This window comes from Ursus arctos, unplaced genomic scaffold (genome assembly GCF_023065955.2).
Source record: "Ursus arctos isolate Adak ecotype North America unplaced genomic scaffold, UrsArc2.0 scaffold_32, whole genome shotgun sequence".
NCBI lineage: Eukaryota > Metazoa > Chordata > Mammalia > Carnivora > Ursidae > Ursus > Ursus arctos.
Window position 1 is genome coordinate 16,286,864 of NW_026623008.1, and position 23,905 is coordinate 16,310,768.

Genomic DNA, 23,905 nt, shown 5'->3' on the forward strand with positions numbered 1-23,905 from the left:
TTTTTTTTCATTCATTGCAGTTCGGTCCCTTTCGGAGCCGCAGGGACCCGGGTGGCAGGGCTGAGGCAAGGGGGTGGCACTCCCGGCCCTGACAGGTAGGGCCAGCCCTCGCTTTGGGCAGCCCCTTCCCCGCCCTCCCCCCGGGTCCCCTCTCCCTGCCCCTGTCAGCCGCGCCAGACGCTCTCCGGCTTTGCAGCATTCAATAAAAATTCAGAAACATTTGGGCTGAAATCGCTGCTTTATCTGGAGGAGCCACAGCGCCGGGAGAGACCACTGCTGCGCGGGGGGAGCTCGGGGTCTCCGTCGCCCCTGCGCGCGAGGTCTCCGCACCCCAGCGCCCGCGCCACCCCCGGGGGGGCCCCGCGGGCGCGGGGGGGGCTGGGACTCGGGGGGCGCGCGCGGCCAGCTGGGGTCCCGGGCGCGCGCGGGGGGCGGCGGCCGGGCCGGTCTCCCCCCGCGCCCGCGGCTCAGGTGGGCCGTGCCCAGCGCTGGCGGAGCCCGGGTCCCCGTTCTGCCCGGGCTGGATGGCTCATTCTGCTGGCTGCGCGGTGGCGGCGGCTGTGTGTGCGCCGCGCCTCGCCGCTCCCCCCGGCCCCCCGAGCCCGGGGCGCGCGCTGCCGCCCGGGCCCCGCGGCGCCGCGGCCCGAGGCCCCGGGAAGCGCAGCCATGGCCCTGCGGAGGCTGGGGGCCGCGCTGCTGCTGCTGCCGCTGCTCGCCGCGGTGGAAGGTGAGCGGGCGGGCGGGCGGGCGATGGGGGCGGGGAGCGGCCGGGCACGGGCGGCCGCCGGCGCCCACCTCCGCCCCGCGGCCCGCAAAGTTTGCCCGGGGGCTCGCGCCGGGCGCAGGTGGCCGCGGGGAGGTGTGTCCGGCCGCGCCGGGAGGCGCGGGCCCCGCGGGCGCCCGAGGAGCGGCGGGCGCTGATTGACTGTGCCAGGAGGAGGCGAAGGGACCATCTTGCCGAGGCTTTGTAGCCAGCCCGGCGAGCGCCGCCCAGGGCCGGGGGCTGCCCACGCGCGCTCGCCGCCCCCGGCCCGGGCACCCCCTCCGTGCGGGCCTGGCCTGGCTCGGCACCGGGTGGAGGGGCGCCGGCCCGGGGGCCCGGCGCGCAGTCGGGGCTGGAAAGTTTGGCAGGGAGCAGAGGGAGGGAGGCACCGCGGCTGGCCGGGGTGGGGGCCCGCGGTCTGCGCCCCCGGGATGCGGCCGGCGCCCCGAAGAGCGGGGAGGGACTGGCAGAGTGGAAGTGAACGCGCCACCCCCCTCCCGCGCCGGTGCCTGCCCATCGCCCGCGGCGTACAATGGGGTCCCCTCCCCGGGAGGACTACGGGAGGGGGGATGGGTCCGTGGGCATCTCTCCGCGGCGCGGGGTCTCCGGGCACCCCTGCCGGCCACCGCCCCGCTGGCGGCAGAGCTCAGCGTGGCCGCTGGAGCCCCGGGAACTCTCCAGCTGCCGCCAGGGCCGGACCAGATGCTCTTGCCATGTGTTGGCTTTGGCCAGGGTCGCTGGTCCCTCTCCCCATGGCTTCGTGTGTTGGTACCACCCGACCCTCAAGGGATCAGGGTGGCTGCCAGGTCTCCAGAGCCAGCTTGCTCTGGAGAGAAAGTTAGTGGGGTCTGGGTGTGTCCACCAGAAATGGCCAAGCTTGTAGGGCAAGGAATGAATATGAATAATGGTTCTCATGTGTACTGCACTTTACAGTTTCCAACCCGCTTTACAGTTTATGAAGTACTTCGCACTATATGCAGCTTTCTGTGGTTTACAACGTGCTGCACAGTTGACAAGGTACTTTAAGCTTTACAAAGTGCTTTCCCACCCACAATTTTGTTGGATTCCCCAAAAGAAGTCTTCCACAGAAGCCAGGTGGGTATGATTGCTACTCCCTTTTAATAGAAAGGGAAACCGAGGCTCAGAAAAGTGAGTGGCTTACCGACGGCTTTTGGGTGATAAAAATAGAACCCAGGGCGGAAGGTCTCTGCAGCCTGGGCTTTGCTCATAATCCTGGCTTTTCTTGCCCCTAAACAGGGTGAGCCCTTCTAGGATTCTGCCACCATGGGCTGAGAGGTGAAGTATACGTTCCCTCATCTCAGGCCACTTTGGGATGGTGGGGAGCCCCTTCCCCTTTTGCAACTCACGGCCCCCCCCCCCCAACAAAAACCTGATCAGACCAGGTATGGGAGTGTGGCCTCTGCAAACAGCGCAATGGGGACCCTGTGCTATCACTTTAGTTCTTCTCTCAGTAAATGAGCACTTTAGTGACTGCAGTTTGGGGCTGGAGGGGTATCCCTAGATGGCAGTCAGTTTCTCGAACGCAGGCAGCTGTCCTCCGGCTCCTAGAGGATTTGGCGGTTGCCTGTGGTTTCCCAGAGTGGGGCCACTGGGGCACTGAGGGTGCCACGGGCCCTGGGTGTGGAGGACAGCCCTGGGGCCTGGCTGCTGGTGGGAGCTCCCTAGAATATGGCTGAGGTACCACTTATTAACTATGGCTTTGGGGAAATGACTCATGTGTTGGCCCGCTATACATTGGGATGTTTACAGTATTATGGGGAGCTTGGCATAAATATTGCTATTTAGGCTGCAGTCAGCGGTGCTGGAGGGGAAGAAAATTGGCCCCTCTCGCGTTGGAAGCGGCCTGGGTGTGTTTTTAATTACCGTGGGGTAGATGGAAGGCCCATGCCTGTCCGGCTGTGGCCCTGGCTGGGGATGTAGGGATCTGGTGAGCTGTGGCCTCGCTGGACTGTGGGCCCCGGACACAGGGCTGATCAGCTGCTGACATCAGAGGAGATGGCTGCTCGGGGGGTAGGGTAGAGGCACTCCAAACCTTGCTTCAGGCTCTTCCTTTGCCCCCCACCCCCAAGACATGAAGGAATCTAGTCTGTTAGGGGTTAACAAGGAGCTGGCCAAGTGGATGGGGATGTGGTGTGAGGTGGAGGTCAAGGACCCCGCTTCTAATTTATTGCAGGACGCTGGGCCAGCTCCCTCCTTTACAGGGGCCTCAGTTTCCCTGTGCTTAAAATGGTCTAGGGGATCGCTTGGGATTCCATGATATGCATCCACTTCCTCTCTGTGAGCCTGTTTCTTCCTCGTCAGATGAAGGCATAATCATCGTGCCCATCCGGCCTACCACACAGGGGTGTCTGTGAGATTCAGACCACATAACGGACGAGAAGAGCCCACCTTGAGGGACTGTGTGTGGCCTTTGGGGGGTGGAAGATGAGGATGGGCAGGGCTGCTCGTGGCACATCCCAGAAGAGACACGGTTCAACTGGGAACAGCGCAATCTGTGGAGAGAGGTCTGCAACTTGGGGTGTTGGGAGGGCTGCCCCTGCAGCTCCCAGTCCCCTGAGTCACAGAGCCGGCACTCCCGTCCCCCCCTGCTCTTCATACCCTGCAGTAGCAAGGCTGTCCTGAGCACTGAGATCCTAGGAAACCCCCAGTTTTTAGAACAAGAGAGGGGAGAGAAGGTGTATGTATACTGGGGAGTGGGAGGCTCCAGGGTTAGGATGGTGAGCTCAATATCTCCCCCAAACCATGAGACACTTCCTCCCCTCCCCAGGGAAACACAGTCTGGAGCATCTGGAGTGGGGGCTTAGAGAGGGGTGGACATGCCTTGGGGACACATCCAACAGGAGAAGAGGCCAGTGACAGACCAGCCACTAGATGGAATCCAAAGGTTGAAGTCTAGAGAAAATCAGTCTCCGTGCATTTGCCCATTTGGTCTCCAAATAACACCGGTCTCTGGCCGGTGTGGTGCTGGACCCTGGGGCCAGCAGGGAGATAGGGGACAAGCCGATAGGGAAGACAGTTGGCACTGTATAATGTGATCAGTGCGTCCCAGAGTGCTGCCAGGAGGAAGTTGTGTGCCCCCTGGGGCAACAGAGGCGGTTTAGGATGGAAGAAGGCTATTTCCTCTTTCATGGCTTTATTCTTTGCCTCTTCGTTCTCTCCCTACTCCATTCTCCCTGCAATGAAACTTCCTCAGCCACCTGTCACCATAAAGAACTATGTTCTCAAAACATAAGGGGTTTGCCTCTGAGACTTAGAGGATGAGGAGCGTTTTACCTGGAAAGAGAAGCAGCACGTGTAGGGACATGGAGGCGTGGACCGGGGACTCGCTGGGGTGCATCTGAGGAGGATGAAAGTGGAGGGCAGGGCAAGTCCTGAAAGACTAGGATGGAAGGCTGAGGAATTTGGACTCAATGCTGAGGGTAATGGGGAGCCATTGAAGGTTCTTGAGCCATTGAGGGACCTGGCCAGATCTTTCCAAAGATCTCTGCTATCCAGTGTGTGAGATGTTCAGATGAGCCAAACCCGGCCCCACGCACTTGAGAAAAGGCCAGCTTGGCTGTTCCCTGCTAGACTGTGAGCCCTCTGAGGGAGCTCACCTGGCTTATTTTTATGTCCACTGTTGTGTAAAAAGAGCTCAATTCAAATGCCACCTCCCCAGAGGTCTTCCCTGATTACCTCATCTAAAGCAGACTTAGTCCAGCCACTTTCTTTCTTTTTTTTTTTTAAGATTTTATTTATTCATTTGACAGAGAGAGAGACAGCCAGTGAGAGAGGGAACACAGCAGGGGGAGTGGGAGAGGAAGAAGCAGGCTTCCAGCAGAGGAGCCTGACGTGGGGCTCGATCCCATAACGCCAGGATCACGCCCTGAGCCGAAGGCAGACGCTTAACGACTGAGCCACCCAGGCGCCCCAGTCCAGCCACTTTCTAACCCACCTGCTTTATGTTTCTTCATAACGCCCACCGCCACCCGAAACGGTATCAGAGCTTTGTTCGTTTCCTTGTTTTGTGTCCCACCTTGCCCACTAGACTGCGAACGCCGGGAGGGAAGAGGCTTTTATCAGCCACGTTTGCTGCGGCATCCCCAGTGCCTAGAACTGTACCCAGTCCCATGGGTCCCCAGTAACTGAATGACACAATCAGCTAAGGAACATTGAATGTATGGCGAGTGAGCATGTGAATGAATGTATCACGCTGTGTTACGTGATAAGTATCAGGGGAATGACACGGAGATGAAGGAGAGAGTCCACCTGGCCAGGAAGATGAAGGAAGTCTTCCTGGAGGCAGAAGCCGAGCAGCTGGGGGCAACAGGGATGCAGGACACAGCCCAGGGAGGGCTGAGGATTCAAATGGGTGAGCAGCAGCTGTGTGCTAGACGGAGTCCCCTTCTTATGAGGGTGGAGGGAGCCCGCCCTCCCCCATCTCTCCCACCCCCATCCCGGCTCTCTCCTGGGCCCACCTCTTGGGCATTACCTATCTAAGCCCCAGCGACCTTCAGTGGGATTAATTTGGAATCGGTTTTCCTTTTATGTTTGTTTCTTCTGCTTTTCATTTTTAAAGGAGGCTCCTTTCATGTATCCGTCTTAGCCAGGAAATCTGGGCTTAGATTTAAAACCCAAATGCTGTAGAATTCAGAAGCAAGTTGCCTTATTCATTCATTCCCCCATCCATCCACGGGCACCCACTCCGTGTCAGGTGCTGGGTAGGGGGAAGGCATTCTGGCTTCGGTGGGGAACAGGGCCAGCCCACTTCACAGACAGTGTGGGGTAAAGAAGAAACACCACGTTCTAAGGCAGTCAGACCTGGGTTTAAATCTCTGCATGCTGTGTCCTGGGCAAGGAATTCATATTCCCTGGAATCCCGTTCCCCCGGGGGATTTCTGTGGACACCTCCCGAAAGTGTCAGACACTTAGGCACATGACCGTGAACATTAGATACTCTTCTTGGCCCTTTTGAGGTCCCCTCCCTTGGTGTGTAGGCGGAGACTGTGATGGCCATGTCTAATTTGGCCCCTTTCTTGGCATCTGGATTGCCCAGGCAACAAATCGACCCTCAGTGTCTCTCTCAACCCATCACTCGGGCTCCCAGCGTCCCCCAGTCTTGGAATGGCAACCCCACAAGCGTGGGTGGGCCCAGAGCTCCATCTCTGCGTCCTCCTCCAGGGCCTTGTTGGGGGCAAATACTTGGGTTCTTATACCAGAGGGACTCTCAACAGGCCTCCTTAGTTCTGGGGATCTGTGATCACCCTGAGGTTATAATTGAGCACTGGATGTTAATGCAAAGTTTCCTAGGAAGAGGGTCCTTAGTTTCAGAAGTTGCTCACTAACGGTGAAAACACCAGCCTACACCAGGGCACACAGTGGGAGGCTTGCTTCCCCTAACTCTGGAATCCCAGGTTTGCTCCCACCCCTGCCAGCGCTTCTGCTCTGCTGTGGCCCCAGCCCTTCCCATGAGGTTGCTGTTCCTGGTGCTTTTGCCTCCCCCTCCCCCCCAACATCAAGGTTTTGCATCAGCTTCAGAGCAGGAGTGGGGTGAGGTTCTCTGGGCAGCTGTGCTGGGCTCTCAGCAAAGCCCGGGGTGGCAGCTGGGCAACTCTGCCATCTAGGGCTCACCTATGAGTTTAGGCTGCAGCTCGGAGCCCCGCAGGAAGGTGTGGATGGAGCTGGCTGGTGACAGGAGGCCCGGACCTGGCAAGGCAGGGGAGCTGTGCTCCCTGCCTGGGTAGAGAGGCGAGATCAGAATGGCCAAGCCTGGCCTGCTTGCCTGACTTAGCTGGCGATTTGGTAGATCAAGAGTGAGGCCTGGGAGTCTGTATCTTTAACACATTCCCCTGGTCTTTTCCATTGGGCAGGCAGATTTGTCCCCCAGAGGCCTAAGATAAACCACAGGACTCCTGGGAAAAAGGAAGGGAAGCCGCAGCGGGAAACTGGAAAAGACTGAAATGAAGCGAAATCAATCAGAGTTAGCGCCACCTGCCCCGGCTGCCTGCTGGTGAACAGAGAGGCTGGGCTGGGGGAGGGCGGGGAAGAATGTTTGCGCAGCTCCCAGGGGTGGGGCCCGCCGGTTGATGTGATAGCACCTGGAAACTTCCTGATTGGGATCGGCTCAGTCTGATAAGGCTGCTTGAAAGCCCTTTAGGGCCTCTTAAGGCAGCTGCCTTCTGGAGGGTGGGAGAAGGGACACCTGTGTCTTTGGCGCCCCTGTGTCACCTGGGGAGCTTGCCCAGGCCACCTTAGCCTGGGCCACACTAGGTGAGCCTCCTTGGAACCATCTGTCGCCCTGCGGCAGCCCCCTAGGGGTGGGGGTGTGCTCAGGGAGGAGACCTCGCCCGCTCTGTGGCCTTGAACAAGTGATGCGCTGAGCCTTAGCTTCCTCGTCTGGAAACTGGAGATGTGAACACACCTGCTTCTCAGCGGCTCCTGGCGAGGATTAAATGAGATGCTATTATACAATGACCAGCCGTGCCGCCCGACCCCTGGCCGTCCCCGACGTTCACTGGTTGTCATCACTGTGAAACGTCAGCACCCTCACTCCTCGCCAGGATACTTGCTCCTTTCTCTGAAATCCCACAGCCCTTTAGCTTAGCCCTGACCCCTTTTTCTCTTGTTCCATAAACCGCGTAGCCTGGGGGCTAACAAGAAGGGCTTCTGGAGTCAGGCTGTCCTTTACCGTGTGTCCTCTGGTGGATTACTTAGCCTGAGTCCCAGCTCCCTCCTCTCTAACATGGGGAAAACAGGAGCGCCTGGGTGGCTCGTAGGTTAAGCATCTACCTTCGGTTCAGGTCATGATCCCAGGGTCCTAGGATCAAGCCTTGCAACAGGCTCGCTGCTCAGCAGGGAGTCTGCTTCTCCCTCTCCCTCTGCCTCTCCCCCACCCCGGCTTGTGCTCTCTCTCTCTCTCTCTCTCTCACTCCTTCTCTCTCAAATAAATAAATAAAATCTTAAAAACAAAATAAAATGGGGATAACAGTAGTTTCCAGCTCTTTAGGTGGTTGTAGGAATGAATGTGTTAATGCATACGAGATAAAGCCGAGTGTTTGCCTGAAGTGTGATGAGAACGCAGCAAATATTAACCAGGCGTTAGTGCCCGATACCAACAGCAAACTGGCTTCAGAGTCAGGGAATGTGGGTGCTGTCTCACTAGGGGAACTCCAGCTCCAGCTCTCCCTCACCCCTCTTCATTCGACCGTAGGGAAAGACCAGAGATACAGTATTAAGTTCTGAGCCTTATAGGGCAAGGATCTGACTCTTCCTGGGTAGTCGAGAGGCCCCTTCAGCCTCTCTCTCTGGGACCCATCCCTTCCCTGGTTCTGCCTCCCTGATCTCAGGAAAGCGATAGGATCCCCTGTAGCTGTGTTTTCCTTCTTGGCCCTTTGCCTGCCAGGCACCAACTGCCATGCCATGATAATGATAACGGCCATCGATTCTCATGCCAGGCGCTCCACTAAGGGCATCGTGTATGTCTTCTGGTGCAATTGCCCCAGGAGCCCCACCACATGGTTTTAGTATTATGCCCATTTTGCAGATGAGAAAACCGAAGCTCAGAGTTTTAGCCCAAGGACCTAAAACTAGGCAGTGGGAGTCCGGGATTCAAACCCAGGTCCGGGTGACTCCCAAGTTCTTGCTCCTCACTGCCACTCAAGCCGCTTCTGGAATGTGCCTCCCAGCTCAGAGGAAGGGCTTGGCTCTGGCGAGGGTCTCCAGGGCAGCCATCCAGCCTCTGACTCCATCGACATCCTGAGATAATGCAAGCGGGAGGGTTCTGGAACTCACAAACCTGCCATAAAAATGCAATTTCTGTCATAATGGCCAGAATAATGTTGTTCTAACTTAGACAAATCGGGTGTGAACTCGTTACGTTGTAAGGGGCATCTCCACAGAGAACTGAGCCGCACGGCCATGTGTAGTCTGTATATCCAAATCCGTTAGCTCATCGGGTTCTCGCGGCAACCCAGTAAGTGGGCAGGAGCCAGGGGGCCCATTTCAGAGATGAGGAAACTGAGGCCTGGGGGGATAACCCTACTTGCCCAAGGTCAGCGGCCACACCAAGCTTGAAGCCCAAGGCCAGTCTCCATGGCCCAAAGATCATCAATCCAATTTGAATTCTTAGCCAACATTTAAAAAATCAAGAGATTTTAGAGAGAAATCCTCTTTCTGGCTTCTGTGAAAAGTCAGACAATCTGGCTTCGCTGGGCCCACGTCCCACATGGCCACAGTTGGCTGGAGCCGAATAGTGGCTGCCTCTTCAGAAGGCATGAGTGCTGGGGGTAACTGGCTACCAACTCGCATCACACATTTGTGTAACTCTTCTCGCCCCTGTAGGCTCAAGTTTTCCTTCTAGATCTGCCCCCGTCTCTCTGCGTGATCTGGAGTAAATGACTGCCCCTCTCAGGGCCTCAGCTGCCTCTTCCATAAAGTGAAGGGGTGGGACTCAGTGGTTTGGGAGGCCCCTTCCAGCTCCTGGATTCCATGTCCCGGCAGGGGAGGGGACAGCTATCAAAAGTACAGGGCTCTGCTCCTGCAAAGTGTATCCGTTATCTTCTGCTGCATAACAAGTCACCCCCAAACTTACAGGCTTAAAACAATGAGTGATTATTTCTCCTGATTCCGTGCATGGGCTGGGTTCTGCTGGGCGTTCATTCTGCTCCGTGTGGCATCAGCTGGGATCACTCGCGAACCCACACTCAGCTAGGTTGTGCCAGAAGGTCCGTCGTGGCCTCACAGACCTGTCCGACGCCCTGGTCGGCGTGGGGGCGGGGGGCTGGGCCTGCTCTCACATTCCTCGGGCTCTCTCACCAGCAGTAGTCCAGACTGACTTGCTTTCCATGGTGGTTGGCTCCCGGGACGGTGAAACCGAAACCACCCAGACTTCTGAAGACCCAGGATCTAACGTCACAAAACATCACCCCTGCCGCCAAAAAAAAAAAAAAAAAATGGTCACAAAGCCATTTCAGATTCTTCCCAGACTTCTTTATCAGGTTCAAGGTGGAGGGAAATACACTGGGCTTGATTTTCTGCTCAGTCGTTAAAGGAAAGTCCCATTTCTTTCTTTCTTTCTTTTTTTTTTTTTTTTTCAAGTAAGCTCTATGCCCTACGTGGGGCTTGAGCTCACGACCCTGAGATCAAAAGTCACACATTCTGCCAACTGAGCTAGCGAGGTGCTCCCAGGAAAGCCCCATTTCTTGCTCAATGGTTTCACACGTAAAACTGACTCTGTGTTGCCCCCAGTCTTCAACACGTCTTTGGAGGGGATGCTTAGAGCTCGGTGTCCCCGACCCACCGACTTCACCACTGGCACACCTCTCCATGTGCTCTGAGCCAACCCGTGGCCCAAACTTAGGCTTAGACCGCCCCCCCCCCCCTTAATGGGAAGAGTGGCTTTGTGTTTAGCAATGGGAGGCATCGTTGGTGGCCATATTTGGAGACAATCTGCCACAGGGAGTTTATAGTCTGGAGCAGGGGTGCGGGGAACAGGAAGCCAGAAACCTCATTCCCTACCTTCTGTTCCCTCCCATGCCACCCCCAGCACTACCTCCCTGCACCGGCTGCCAGGGTTATCTGTTTCCCCTGAGAAGGCAAGGGACTCTCCGCTTCACCTTATCCCGTGCTCAGCACAACACTCATGACTGGCACGGAATAGATGTGTATGCAGTAAATGACAAATAATTAAAAATGGCAGCCAGAATCATAGATATTCAAGATCTGGCATGAGGCATGAGGTCAGAGAAGGGGGCCCTGGTCCGGTGGGACTGAATTTGGAGAAGGGGACCAAGGCACCCCTGTGGCCTAGGTCAGAACATATCACCCCTCGGGGCCTCAGTTTCCTTATCAGTAAATTGAAGGTCATGATTTCACCCACCTCAAGAGGCCATGGCAAGGAGCAACTGGGTTCTTCATTCAACTATAAAAGAACGTGTAACGTGTGTCTTTGATTTGTCACTCGCACCTCGGTCGAGGGCCACGGTAGGGGTAGGGAAGCCTTGGTGGAAACTAAGAAGTCTAGAGGCATTGGCCTGCTGCTGTCAGATCTAAGTTTGGACCGCAGGTTGGCCCAGAGCACATAGAGATGTTGTGCCAGTGGTGAGTTGCGGGGGAGGTGGGGGGATGCTGAGCTCTGAGTGGGGGCCGGGTGTTAGACAGATGACAGTGCCCTGGAGACCATACCTGTCCTCCGAGGAAGGCCGGTGCTACCCGCTGCTGGCCGTGTTGCCATGCTGAATTGGGGTTCAATTTTGCCACATCTTTTTTTTTTTTTAAAGATTTTATTTATTTATTTTGACAGAGATAGAGACAGCCAGTGAGAGAGGGAACACAAGCAGGGGGAGTGGGAGAGGAAGAAGCAGGCTCACAGCGGAGGAGCCTGATGTGGGGCTCGATCCCACAACGCTGGGATCACGCCCTGAGCCGAAGGCAGACGCTTAACCGCTGTGCCACCCAGGCGCCCCTGCCACATCTTCTGATTTCCAAAGTTTTGATGTGTATGGGAAAATGAGCTTTTAAATGTTTGCTCAGTGCATCTGAAGACATAGTCCCGGTTGACCCAAACCGTGTTTGTTGGCTTGATCTGGTTCGCTGGCTGGCAGTTTACAAGTTCTAGTTCAGCTGTGTCGGGGGGCGGGGGGGGGGGCGAGATAGCGAGAGCATCGTTATCTCCATTTTACAAATGGAGAAACTGGGATGCTAACAGCTGAAGTGACTCACCCCAGGTCACACAGCTGGTAGGTAGTGAGGTTGCTGGCAATGCCTCTTAACCTTGACTTGGGGGATTTCTTTTCCTGTAACTGCCCTCCACGCTTCCTTTTCCTGCCTTCCGGGACAACCCAGAAGCATAAGCTCCTTCTTGCAGGTATCTGTCATGTTTGAAGTCAGAGGGCATGTCTTCTGTTGGGTTTCTTCTTTGGGGCAAGTTGCTGGAGTGGAAAGCAGGGGTCTTCCAATAGAAGCATGCCAGCCTGGACCTTCGGCTTGACTCTTACAGCATGACCTTGGCCCTTTAACTTACCTTCTTGAGCCTCCACTTCTTCCTCTGTGAAATGGGGCTAGGAGCGTCTTCCTAGGAAGCGACTTCTTAGATGATTATTAGGGGAAGAAGTGGCAAGGCAGGCATTCTAGGCGATGGGACAGCATCTGCACAGGTCCGGATAGGGGCCTCTGAGTGTGTGGTGCGCGGGGGAGCTGGAGACAGTCCTGTGTGGCTGAGAACAGGGCATGCCAAGCACCAGGGCGGGGTGCAAGCTGCCCGGCCACAGCAGGGAGAGAGCGTGGGGTCAACATTCCCATTATGGCGACGACATATGTCCACAGCACCAACTTGTCACTTGGCCTGAGTCCATGGGAAGCCGGAAGGACAAAAAGCATCTGAAACGTGTAAGTGGGGAGAAAGCGGCTTAGCGCACAGTGGGATGCGTCCCGCCTGAATGGGGCTTCTCCGCCTCTCACGGGGAGGCAGAGCCTGGGAACAGCCTCGGCCAGAGCCCGCAGGGCCTTTCTGGAACCCACGAAAGGCCGTGGCCCAGGGAGTCTGTTCGAGTCAGGGCCCCGGCCGGTCCGTCCTCTTGCCTGTCCCCATCAGTGTCAGCTGTCATTCCCCACGGCCTCAGATGGCAGCTCCCGTGGCTCTCGGGAGAACAGCCGGAACGAGGCCCTGACGCTGGGTGTCCCCGAGCCGGCCCGGAAGCCCAGCCCTGCCAGCAAAGCTTGGGACTCCCTTCTGGAGTTGAAAGGTTCTGATGTCCCCTTGGCCTGAGTCCAGGGATGGGGCAGAGGCAGGAGACCCCGGAGGAAAGTCCCAGACTTTGGAGATGGGCAGACCGTCCAACTCCTGGCCTCTCCAGGTGCCCACTGTATCACCTCGGGTGTCACTTCGTCCTCCTCCGCCTCGGTTTCTCCCATGTATAACATGAGGGTAATCTCACCTCCCCTGTGCTGTCGTTTGGGGAGTGAAAAGAGCTAACGTATGAAAGGCAGGTGTTTGCTGAACCTCGCCCAGCCTCAGTTTCTCAGCTGTTCCGTGAGACGAGTAATAGTAATCAAAACAGCAACTAACACTTACCGAGGGCTTGCTAGAGACCAGCCACGGTGGTCAGGTGTTACTAAGACCTGCGTTCTAGAGACAGAAAGTGAAGGCTGAAAGACGTTACAGCCTACAGTCGGTAATGGAGCTCGAACCCAAGCTCAGGGAGCCTGACTTCAAGACGGATCAGCAAAGAGCTGATCCCTTCTTTTCTTCTTCTCTTTAATATTTAAAACATACAGGAAAGTTGGAAGTGTAGTAAAATAAACACCTATGGATCCTTCACGTCGATTCAACAGTTGTGGACGTTTTTGCCACATCTGCGTCGCTCTGCGTACGGGTATGTGTGCACGTATATGCGTATTTGACCCGAAGTTACAGGCGTGGACAAAGAGCTGGTGTTTACTGAGAATTGATGCATGTATGCCTCAAGCCCACGTTCTTAACCACTATTTTAGATCACACGTTGAAGCTTGGCAGTGACCGGGAAGAGAAAGTAGGGTTACCTCCAGCCAACCAACTACTTCCCCCTGGATTGATCAGTCCCCGCCATGGCCAAGGGGGGAGGGGCTAGATGTGTCTTTTCGTTTTCAGAAGAGGGAAGAAAGACTCAGAGGTGAAGTCACTTAGAGCAAAATAGGAGGTTGGGATTTACACCTGCGTCTGCTTGACAGCAAAGCCGGTCCCACAAAATGTTGGGGGACCCACTTTTCTCCCTTCCAGATGTACCCCTATTGTAACCACTAGAACGCAACCCAGGTCAGCAGATGGCAACTTGGCTCCCAGCTGCAGGAGGATGTGGCCCTTTCTTTCTGGGAATTGAGGGGAAATTACAGAGTCCAGTGGACTTGGAAAAACTGGGGACTGGCCCATGGTCCACAGTTAACCAGGTGGTTATGAGGACTCAGGCCTTTGGACTTCTGGAATCCATCATGCTATTTCATGTTGCCTCCTTGCCTGGGTGCCCTCTCTCCGGCTAGTTTTTGCTGCTTATCAAGACCAAGCTTGGCATCTTCTCCTGTCTGAGGCTTGCTTTGACGTCTCTCTCTGGCCCCTCCTGCTTCTGTGTGCAATGTTGAGCCTACTGTCTTTGGCGGCCTCTGTGTTCTTGGTAGCACCTTGTACATAACCTATTTTACAATGTGTAGTTCAGACCGTACTGGGTACTGGGTCAACATGTCTGCCTTCCCCCCATCCATACTGGGAGGTCCTTAGCCATACCGGTTGGGTAGTGTACCGTTGCGTAAGTGGATAGCTGAACAGGTGGATGGGTGCGTGAGCCATTGATGGTTAGATGGGTGAGTGGCTGGATAGGTGAGTAGAGGATGAATGAGTGGAAGTTGCATGGATTAGATGGTGGGATGAATGACGGACAATTTGAAGGCTGGCTGGATGGTTGGCTGGCTGGATAATGGCAGGAAAGCTGCATGTTTTCGAGAGTGGGGTGGAAAAAATTAACAAATACCAAAGCCACAGTCCAGTTTTCCACCTCTCTAGATGCCCTCTGGTATCTAGACTGTGATATTTCCTTTTTCTCCAGTTTCTGGCCCTGGAAAGAGCTGGCAAACAGCACACTCCCCAGGTTTGGAGAAATCTTCTGAGCTATTGATGGTGGATTTGCCAAACTTTCTGCACTGAGGAGTTCCGGAGAAGTTGGCCCCCAACGTGAATTTCTGTAAAGTAAATCCTATTTTCCCATTGACTTGGCTCATACTTTTGGAGATATGTTCCTGCTGTCAGGGGCCAGTGCTCTCAGAGGCTGGTGACAGGTGGAGGAAGAGCGGGAACTCCCCTGGGCATCAGCTGCCCTGAGCTTCCACTCACTCAACCTTGAGAGCAGACTGATGCTGGCCAGGAGCACGGGAGCTTGGAGCCAGGGGGAACAGATTTGGCATCTGGTCCCAGAATCCTCATCTGCCAGTGGGATGCTATGCTGCTAGCCTTCTGGGATAGCATGCTCAGTCTCCTCCAGCCTATCTGTTTCTGTGCATCTGTCCATAACTCCTTCCTTCCTTTCCATATTCCACCTTCCTTCCATCCATCCGTCCGTCCATCCATCCATCCATCATCTCTCCATTCAGTAGTCATTTATGAAAGCCTATAGGGTGCCAAAGGACACAGGAATTAAACAGAATTCACATTCTGATGTCCATGAGTTATATCCCAGGAGAGGGTTAGGACAGCTCTCCTTCCTCTTCTTTCTTTTCCGTCTCTTTTTCCCTTCCCCTTCTTGTTCTCCTTCTTCTCTTCCTTCAGTAACATCATCATCATAAGCGCTTCCCACCACTGAGTGCCTGTTACATGCTAGGCACCATACTGGCTGCTTTTCAGAGATGTGCACTGAATCCCCTGAACAACTGTGCGTAATAGTTATTAACACTTGCTTTGCAGATGAAAAAGCAGGTTCAGAGATGATGGAATATACTGAGTGCAAAGGGGAAATGTCTTCCCGCCTGGGCTGTCGGGGGGGCGGCGTATTTGTCTGCATAGGATTTCTGACACACAAGGAATGGAATGAAGGGCATTCTTAGCAGTGGGAACAGCCTGAGCAAAGACCTAGAGGCTGGAAGAGGGCAGGTTCTCAGAAGCCACAGTGAATGAAAGTGTGTGAGAAAAATGGGAGGTGAGGCTGGCAGAGGAGGTTTGAGGCAGGGAAGAGAGGCCTGGAGTATAAGCTGGGGTGTTTGGAGTTGGTGTTGGAGGCAGTAGGGAGCCACTGAAAGAAAGCGAAATCAGGGAAGGGTCCAGGAAGGTGGCCGTCGAGGCTGGAGTCCGGGGCAGATCCAGAGCAAGGAGAGGCAGGCTCGAGGCTGGGAGGGGCTGCCCAGGTCTGGCCTCAAATAAGCCAGACCCTGGGTGCAGGGTAACCCTGGGCAGCCAGCTGCTCTGGCTGTGGAAGGGGCCAGAAGGTAGCAAATATACTGGGAAGGTGGGCCAGAATGGTGGGGACCCTGCAAAGTGAACATGTCAGGGGAGGGCAGCTGCCTGGCCCCTTCTTCCTTCTCTGGAGCCTTCCAGCTCCCAGAGTGCTCTTCAGGATCCTGTCCTTCCCACCCCAACCCCCCACCCACTCCCCCCCGCCCCCCCGCCCCGTGCAAGGGAAGGGCTGCGGGCACTCTGTTTGGGGCTCAGCTCTTTCACAGATCCTGGACAACCCGAGTAGCACACTGGGAATCATCCCAAAAATATGAGAGCTGGACATGTGGGGAAACTGAGGCCCAGAAAGGGACAGCACCTGCCTGAGGTCACACAGAGCCAGCTGCAGGCCTGGGCCTTGGGGCTGGGTCCATAGCCACTAAAACGCTTTACGAGGGAGATAAGACCATTAAAGTCAGCGGCTCCCTTTCCCAGCCGTAGGGACTTGGATTAAGTATTTAACATCTGCCTCTAGTCCTTTTGAGACCGAGGTGCAATAAAAATAAATAATGGAGATTTTTAAAATGACTTAACCTATTTTGACCTTTAGTTTACCCTTCTATAAAATGGGAATTATAATAACAGAAAAAAAAACCCAGAACATCAGTTAGTCATTGTCTGTCACCCTGTAAGATTGTAAGCTTCGTAAAGGCAGGGCTTTTGTCTCTTGTCTACAAGTGTCCAGCATGGCACCTGCGACATAGGAAGTGTCAATCATCAGCAAACGCACGAGTGAAGAAAGAATCGCCATCGTTCGTGGACTCCTTACGGTGTGCCAGACGCCGCACAAAGCCTTTACGTGCAGACTGCTGCTTCCTCTCAGAGCCAGCCCACGGAGTGGGTATGATTATCCCCACTTTACCAATGAAGCTGAGGCTCAGAGAGTCTCTATGGCCTGCCCCTGGTCACAGGGCCCTTGGGCGAGATTGCTGGGCTTGAAGCCCTGCTCTGACCCCGCAGGTGCACAGCTGCTACAGAGCCGAGTGAAGGTTCTGGTGCTTCTGGGCCCTCGTTCAGGGCCTGGCACAAAGCAGAGCTGGAGGTATGGTGTCTCCTGCTCTGTTCTCCCCCATTCCCCTTCCCCGGACCTCAGTTTTCCTCTCTGGAAAGCTCCCGAGCTGGACACTGGCCTTCCCAGTGTCCTTCCACATGGACCTCTCCTACCAAGGAGGACCTTCCCTGTCCCTCCATCGTCCCAGCTGACAACTCTATGGCCTGGTGTCCTGCCAATTGTGACCAACTCCCATTCCCAAGAGAAAAGGCCCTGGAGGTCGCTCGACACTCACTTCCTCTCCTGGGACACTAGCACCTCCGTGGTCTCTCTGCTCGCTTCCTGAGAGGCCCCAAATTGGCCTCCAGACAGATCCACCTGGCTGGCAGCACCCGGTGGCCCTCGGGAGGGGCGTCTTCTCCCTGATGGCGTCCGTCCCAAGGTGCGAGGCTCCAGCTGCACGCGGCGGCCGGGCTGCCGCTCTGTCTGGAGCGCTGCTCAGAGAAACAAACACAGCTGTGTTTATTCCAGAAATTACACATCCTGATAATCTGCTCGCTCGGGGTAATGCCTCCCAGTGAGGATCAAGGGGGAGCTGCGCAGAGTTTCCTGAGTTTCTGGGCGGATTTTAATTCTCTGTGACAACTGTTCTGTTGGGCAGACCTTGGTCAGCGAGTAGACCTCAGACAGCAGACACCTAGACAACTTTGGAATGCTCAGTCCTGGCAGGTGTTCTCACCTTGGCCTGAGATCCTGGGACGAGCGGATCTTTTGCCTTGAAGCCTCCAAACTGGGGGACTTGAGCCTGACCCGGCCAACCCTGGCCATCCTGGGACACAGACACAGAAACATATGGACCTATGTTAAGATAACATCACCTGGAATTGGATTTTGAATCCCACCTTCTCTCTCTAAAACATTCCCGTGACTTCCTATTTCTTTTAGGATAAAGACCCGCCATTGCCATGGCCCAGAGGCCCTGCTTGGTCTGGCTGCTGCCCTTTCCCTAGCTTGTCTCCATCACCCACCTCATCTAGGGGTTCCAGCCACTCTGATCTTTCATCCATTACACTCCCTTCCAGCACTTCCTTTGCACTGGCTGGTCCCTCCCCCTGGAATGCTGTTCCCCTCACTCAACACCTGGATAATTTTTACCCATCCTCCACTTTTCTAGGAAAGGTTCCTTGAGTTTCCTGGTAGCTCCACAGGCCAATCTTTTGCAGCATTCATCAAAGTCATTATTTTAAAATAATTAGCGTGTTTCTTTGCTCATCTGTCTCTCACCAGACTGTAAATTCCCTAAGAGCAGGGACCATTGTTGAATGGCTTTATCACTAGATTCCCCAGGCCTAGCATAGTGCCTGGCCCATAGTAAGTGCTCAGTAAATATGTATTGATTGGAAGAATGAATGAATGAATGAATGAATGAATGAATGAATACACGGTTCTCAGGATAAACGAAAGGAGGATACGCTTCTGTTTGTTCTTTTGGGTGACAGTTGGCAGAGTGCTGTGACATCCGTCATCTCTCTTTAATTGAACAGACTGGTATTGAAGTCTGCAGGGGCTTGGCACAGAGCCAGGCCCCAGGGTGGGGGTGGGGGGATCCACAGTGCATCAGGCATCATGGGCCTTGGCTTCAGGAGCTCACACGCGGGATGTGCACAGCCCCCTGGGAGGAAGAGCCCACTGGGATTATTCTCCTAGACGGACGGAGGAGGCTTTGGATACATGGAGAGAAGTAGCTTGGTGGGGCCACACAATGGGCAAGGGGGGACAGATGTACACATCAAGCCTGCTGACCCTTCCCCTGCTTCTCTCTGGCACTCAGATGGGGGCTGCCAGCAGGTCCCTGGCATCTGGGGGTCTGCAGCCTGGTGCCTTGACATCCAAGCCTCTTACCTGTGTGACTGTAGGCAGTATGGACTGTCCTGTCCCAGGGAGCTTTCCTTAGAGTGGGCAAGACTGGAAGTGGTATCCAGTGAGCCAGGTGGGTGGTCAGGGTGCTGAGAAGAAAACTAGGGCAGAGGAGAGGGGTCAGGAGAGGCCTTTCGGGGGGGGTGATGTTTGAGCAGAGGCCTGAATGAAGTGAGGGAGGGGGTGCCGTGGAGACCCGGAAGAGGGTGTTCTAGGCAGAGAGACTATCAGTGCAAAGGCCCTGAGGCAGGAACGTGCGATGAGGCCACTGCACTGGGGCAGGAGGACCAAGGGTGGGGGGAAGCGAGTGGGAGGAGATGACATCAGAGGGGACAGAGACCACCATCGGGATTTGGCTTCCATCTTGAGTGAAATAGGAGCAATGGAGGGTTTGGGGGTGAGGGGGGCAGGATCTGATCTGTGTTCACAAGGCACTCCCCTCACTGCTCTGAAGGGAACAGACCTGGAGACACCAGCGAGGTGGGGTCCAGGCAGGAGATGGTGGGGTGGTGGCGGGAAGCCGTCAATAGGCTGCCCTGGTTCTGCTCCCTGAGCTGCTTCATTCAGTTTGGGGTGAGGAAGGGGAGAGGAGGAAGCACAGTACATTTCTTCTGGTCCTGACCCTTGCCCCCTCCACCCGCCCCAGGAGGCTCTATTGGCATTTGTGACGTGGAAGTATCTGTCTTCTTGTTTCTAACATAAATTAATAATTTATTGACAACTTGCTCTCCTGGCAGCTGTGCTGGTGACTCCAGCGCGTGCTGGGCTGTTCTGGGGGACTGGCGGGCAGAGGGCAGAGGACAGGCCTGGCCTGGGTCCCAGCCTAGCCTTGGTCAGGCCTGCAGGGTGACTGCTCTGTGCCTTTCCCTCTTTGGGCTATGGCTCATCTATCTAGAATGAGAGGATGAGACTTGGGACCTTCTGCCATGGCCGGCATGACCACATGGCCAGGACGACCGCATGGCCAGCATCCCGGGACCTGTGCTCAGGAAGCGCCTGCCATGTGCCGAGATCCTTCGAGTAATACACGGAGGACTAGGCCTGGTTGCCACCCTCAAGGAGGTCAGTCTCAGCGAGAAGACTGGGTTGAACAATAAACATATATTAGATCCTAGGTGATTAAAGAAAGCCGGGCTGTGGGCTGTGTGGAGGACGGCTGATGGGGGTAGGGGGCTCCACAACCACACCAGCCGGGTTCAAGTCCTGCGCCAGCTCTTGCTAGATGTGACCCGGGACAAGTGGCTTTGCCTTTCAGAATCTCAGTTTCCTTACCTGTAGAGGGGGGGATAATGATAGTCAGTACTTAACTTAGTTGTGGCACATAGTACATGCTCAGTAAATGGTCATCATCGCTGGGTAGGGGGCAGGGCACAGAAGCCAGAAGTGGGAAGGCCTCTCTCCAGGCCGTGCCCTGACCCAGTCCACATTCGAGGAGAATATGCCTGATCCTGGGTCCCCGCAGTCCTAGGGTTTGCCCTTGGGTCTCAGACCTTGTGGAGCCCGCCGCCGGGGCCCGGGAGCCAGCGCCCTCTAGAGGATAGGGCTCAGCTTCAGGGCCCAAGAGACCATTTGCAGGCTGTGTAACCTCAGGCTGGGGACACAGCCTCTCTGAGCTCCAGGGTTGATAAGCATCCCCATCTGTGAGGTGGGGATAAGAAGAGCTGCCTCCCAGGGTTGCTGTGAGGATGAAATTTGGAAAGGGCTCAGAGGGTGGGGCTCAGCGAATTCTGGCTCCCTTCTGCCCAGATGTGTGGGCCAATTGCCTCCCAGGAGTGGGAACGGAGAGCTGCAGGGCCCTGGGAAAGGTGAGGGGGGCCTGGGGAAGGGGGTGGGCAGATGCTTGGAGATGGGAGGCAGGAAGACCTGGGGAGGGCTCGGGGGCGGCCAGAGGGTGGCTCTGACAGTTCTCTTTAATTTTTGAGAAAACCTTTCCCCCATCTTCATATAATTAGGAGTATTTTTAAAATGCTGTGTTGAAACAAAAATAGTCCATTTCCATATGACCTCATTTCATTCCACGCCCCCCAACACACACACACACACACACACACACACACACACACACACACAGGACTAGAAGTTAAAGCTGCCTTTTGTGCCTCTGCTAGAGGGGTTTTTTTGTTTTTGTTTTTTGGGGTTTTTTGCCTAGCAGGTAAATATTTAGGGGACCTCCCCTCTATTTTCTGATTTCCCGTCCGAGGCCCTCGAGGGACCTCTAGCAAGGCTGACACCGCAGCTCTCTGCAGCATAAGAGGTGCGTTCACAGGTCCTGTCTGAGTTGTCCCACCTGCTGGAGTCCTGGGAGCGGGCATCCCTGTGACCCACCACCTAGACGGATCACCACGCTGTCGCCATCTTTCTGCCAGCAGCAGCTGGCCCGGGACCTGGCATGTTCCACACTCTAACCCAGTCAGTGTCTGTTGACTACAGATGAAGGATGAAGCCTATGTACAGATGGGGAAACTGAGGCTCAGAGCGGTGATAGCCCTCACCCACGTGGATTTTTGCTCCGATTCAAACCCAGGACGGTCCACCTGCTCTCTGTGTCCCCTCCTCGGCTGCCCCTTCATGTCTGCCCTTTCTAGTTAGCCCCTTCATTTTCAGATGGGGAGAGCAAGACCCAGTGAGGACACAGGACTTGCACAAGGCCACCCGGGGATGAGTAATGATGGGAATGACAAAAAGTATTAAGATGGTGAAAACTGTGAGGCAGGACTGTTGTTATCTCTGCCTTAACGGAATCTCTGAAAGGTTTGGCACCTGGCCCAAGGCCAGTAAGTGGCAGAGCTGGGATTTGAACCCATGATCTTCTGAGTCCACAGCCCATCCTCAAAACTATCATATCAGGCTGGTGGGACTTGGTGGGGACAGAGCCAGGAGTTGAACTCAGGACTCCGGTCTTGGCCTCCTGGCTTCTGGAAATAAAACTACACCCACGAGGCCACCCCCATCAGGAGCTCCTGAGTAGGTAGGACAGAGCCGTGCCTGCGACGAGGGGCCAGCCTGGGGTGGGGCAGGGGCTGCTCTCTCTCCAGGCCCCTTTGTGTGGGGCTCGGGCGCAGCCCCAACCGTTCACAGGCTCCTTTAACCTCCACTCTCAACTGAGCTTCTGAACATCCTCTTGAGGCCAGCAGGGCGGGGCTCCCCAGTCTTAGAGAAACTGAGGCCTGGAGATGTGTATACCCCAGGAGCGTGCTTTTTTGATGATAGTTCTCAACTTTGTTGGCGTCACGAAGAACCTTAAGATGCTTAGAACTTCCCACCTCCCAGAAAATTGGAGACAAGCTCACATGCTTTTGTGTACCGTTTCAGGGGACTCCGAGCCTCTGTTGTATTGCTCTGCCAACGATGATGGTGACCGCATCCTTTTATTGAGAGCCTCCTTTGTGGCAGGCAGCGTGTTTGATGCCGGATACACATTTTTTCGTTTAATCCTCATAACAGCCCTGCGAGGTGGGGAAACTGAGGCTGGGAGGGTAGCTCTCACGAAGCCTGCCCAGTGGGGATTTGAGGCAGCTCTGCCCCCGTGTGCAGGTTTACTCCGTTACCCCTGGCCTGGGGGGCTCAGGGTTACAGCACCCTCCCGAGGCTCTGGTCGAGAATCAAAGTCTATAGTTAGTGTCTCCGGCTTCTTCGGCCTTTGCGGAGGAGTGCTGGCTGACCGCAGGGCCCAAGCGCAGGGAGCTCGAGTGAGGACCTGGTTCTCTGCCTCCCCGGGAACTCCCAGCATGGTGACTCTTCGGTGACTCTTCGTCTGCTTCTCAGGGGTCTGATCTGGGGCCAGCCCCTCTCCGTTCTCTATGACTGGAAAATCTGCAGTTTACTCTGGACTCCTTTGGACTTATCCAAATGGTACTTTATCTAATTTGGGGAGCCTGTCTTCCCTGAAACTGCCCCTCCCACCCCAGGATAACCTGCTCATTCTTCCAGAGCCCTCAGAGCTCTTCGGAAATGAGTCTGCCGGAGGGCCCGGGAGGTGATGAGGCCACTGGACTTCGAGTAGAGCCCCTGCCAGTTCACCCTTCATAAGCAGAGTAGCCACGGGGCAGTCTTGTGTGGGCTCCAGAGTCTGATGGATGTGGGTTTGAATCCTGACTCAGCCACTTGCATGCTCTCTTACCTCAGATGGGCTTCTTTCCCTCTCTGAGCCTCAGTTCCCCGTTAGTAAATCGGGGATGATAATATAGCACAAAGAGGCACGTGGCAGAGAGGAAGTGCTGGATAAAGGTAATGGGTTGGTCGCCATTACTGTTGCCATATGCAGAGGGGCTATGTGTGTATGTGGGATCGCACTGGCCGGATGGGTGTCTGCAGGAGGCTGGTCAGGGTGAGGCCTCCCTTTCCTCCTTGGCAAGACTGTACCTGGAGGGGGTTGAGCGAGGAGCGAGCAGGCCAGTGGGGAGGGCGGGGGACTGGGGACAAGGAGGCCCCTCTTGCCTGGTTGGTGTGGGGAGTGAGGCCCAGGGGCTGGGCCCAGAGGCACAAAAGACTCTCCCCTTCAACTTCCCTCCCAAATAATTCTGGAGGCTGGACAAAGAGTTCCTCGGGGCCCCCTTCAGAGCACATAAGCAGGGGCTCTGTTTAGCTCTCCTCCCCCCCCCCCCCCACTTCACCAGCCCGCCTTGGTCACCACGCTGGCCAGAGCAGGATTCCCCCGGGGGGTGGGACGAGGCCTGGGAGCGTCAGTAGGGCCTGTCGGCCGCAGTCTGGTTCCCATAGGAGGCCCCTTCACGGCTTCAGCGCAAGGCCCTTTGGGGGTGGGGGCAGCCTCTGCAGCCCGACACGTTTGTGCCGCTGACACTGTGGCGGGGTCACTGTGGATAAAGGCACTGCCCAGACCCTGGGCCCAGCCTGGAATGGGGCTTTCTTGTCAGAGAGGAGCTTTTCTTCCCAGCGCACTGTGGGGTGGCGGCAGGGGGTCACCCAGCCTCGGAGGATAATGGAACTTCGTTGATGGAGACACAGGACCCAGCCTGCCCCCTCACTGCCCCTCATCAGAGCTGGGGGGCGGGGGGGGGCTGGGGGTGGCTGGTTGGCTTAGAAATGTCAGCTGCCACCTTGGCAATGGCTCTTTCTGAAGGGAGACTCCCCCTAGAGGCCTCTGGGTATCTGTGAATCCAGCCATTGGGTTGGGACTGGGAATCTTGGGCCTGTTCTCCAATGCCTCAGTTTCCTAATTTGATGGCTTAGGGATCTTGGGAGAATACCCAGGCCAAGAGCGAGCACAGTCCTCTTCATCTGTGCCCCCCTTTCTCCCTGGCCATTCCTGCTGTTCCCTGACTCTCCA

At 55.7% G+C, this 23,905-nt stretch overlaps 1 protein-coding gene across 4 annotated transcripts in view; it reads left to right on the forward strand.

Annotated features, from left to right (window-relative positions):
- Positions 1-618: 618 nt before the first annotated feature.
- The window catches only part of EPHB2 (EPH receptor B2), a 182,839-nt gene continuing 159,552 nt past the window's right edge, over positions 619-23,905 (forward strand). For 2 of the 4 annotated variants that reach the window (XM_026517095.4, XM_026517097.4), the window contains exon 1: positions 619-727. In XM_026517095.4, coding sequence (XP_026372880.2) covers positions 667-727 — 61 coding nt within the window. In that variant the 5' untranslated portion in view covers positions 619-666. The remainder of the gene's footprint in view (positions 728-23,905) is intronic. The other 2 variants (XM_026517096.4, XM_048221976.2) reach the window with 1 other exon arrangement.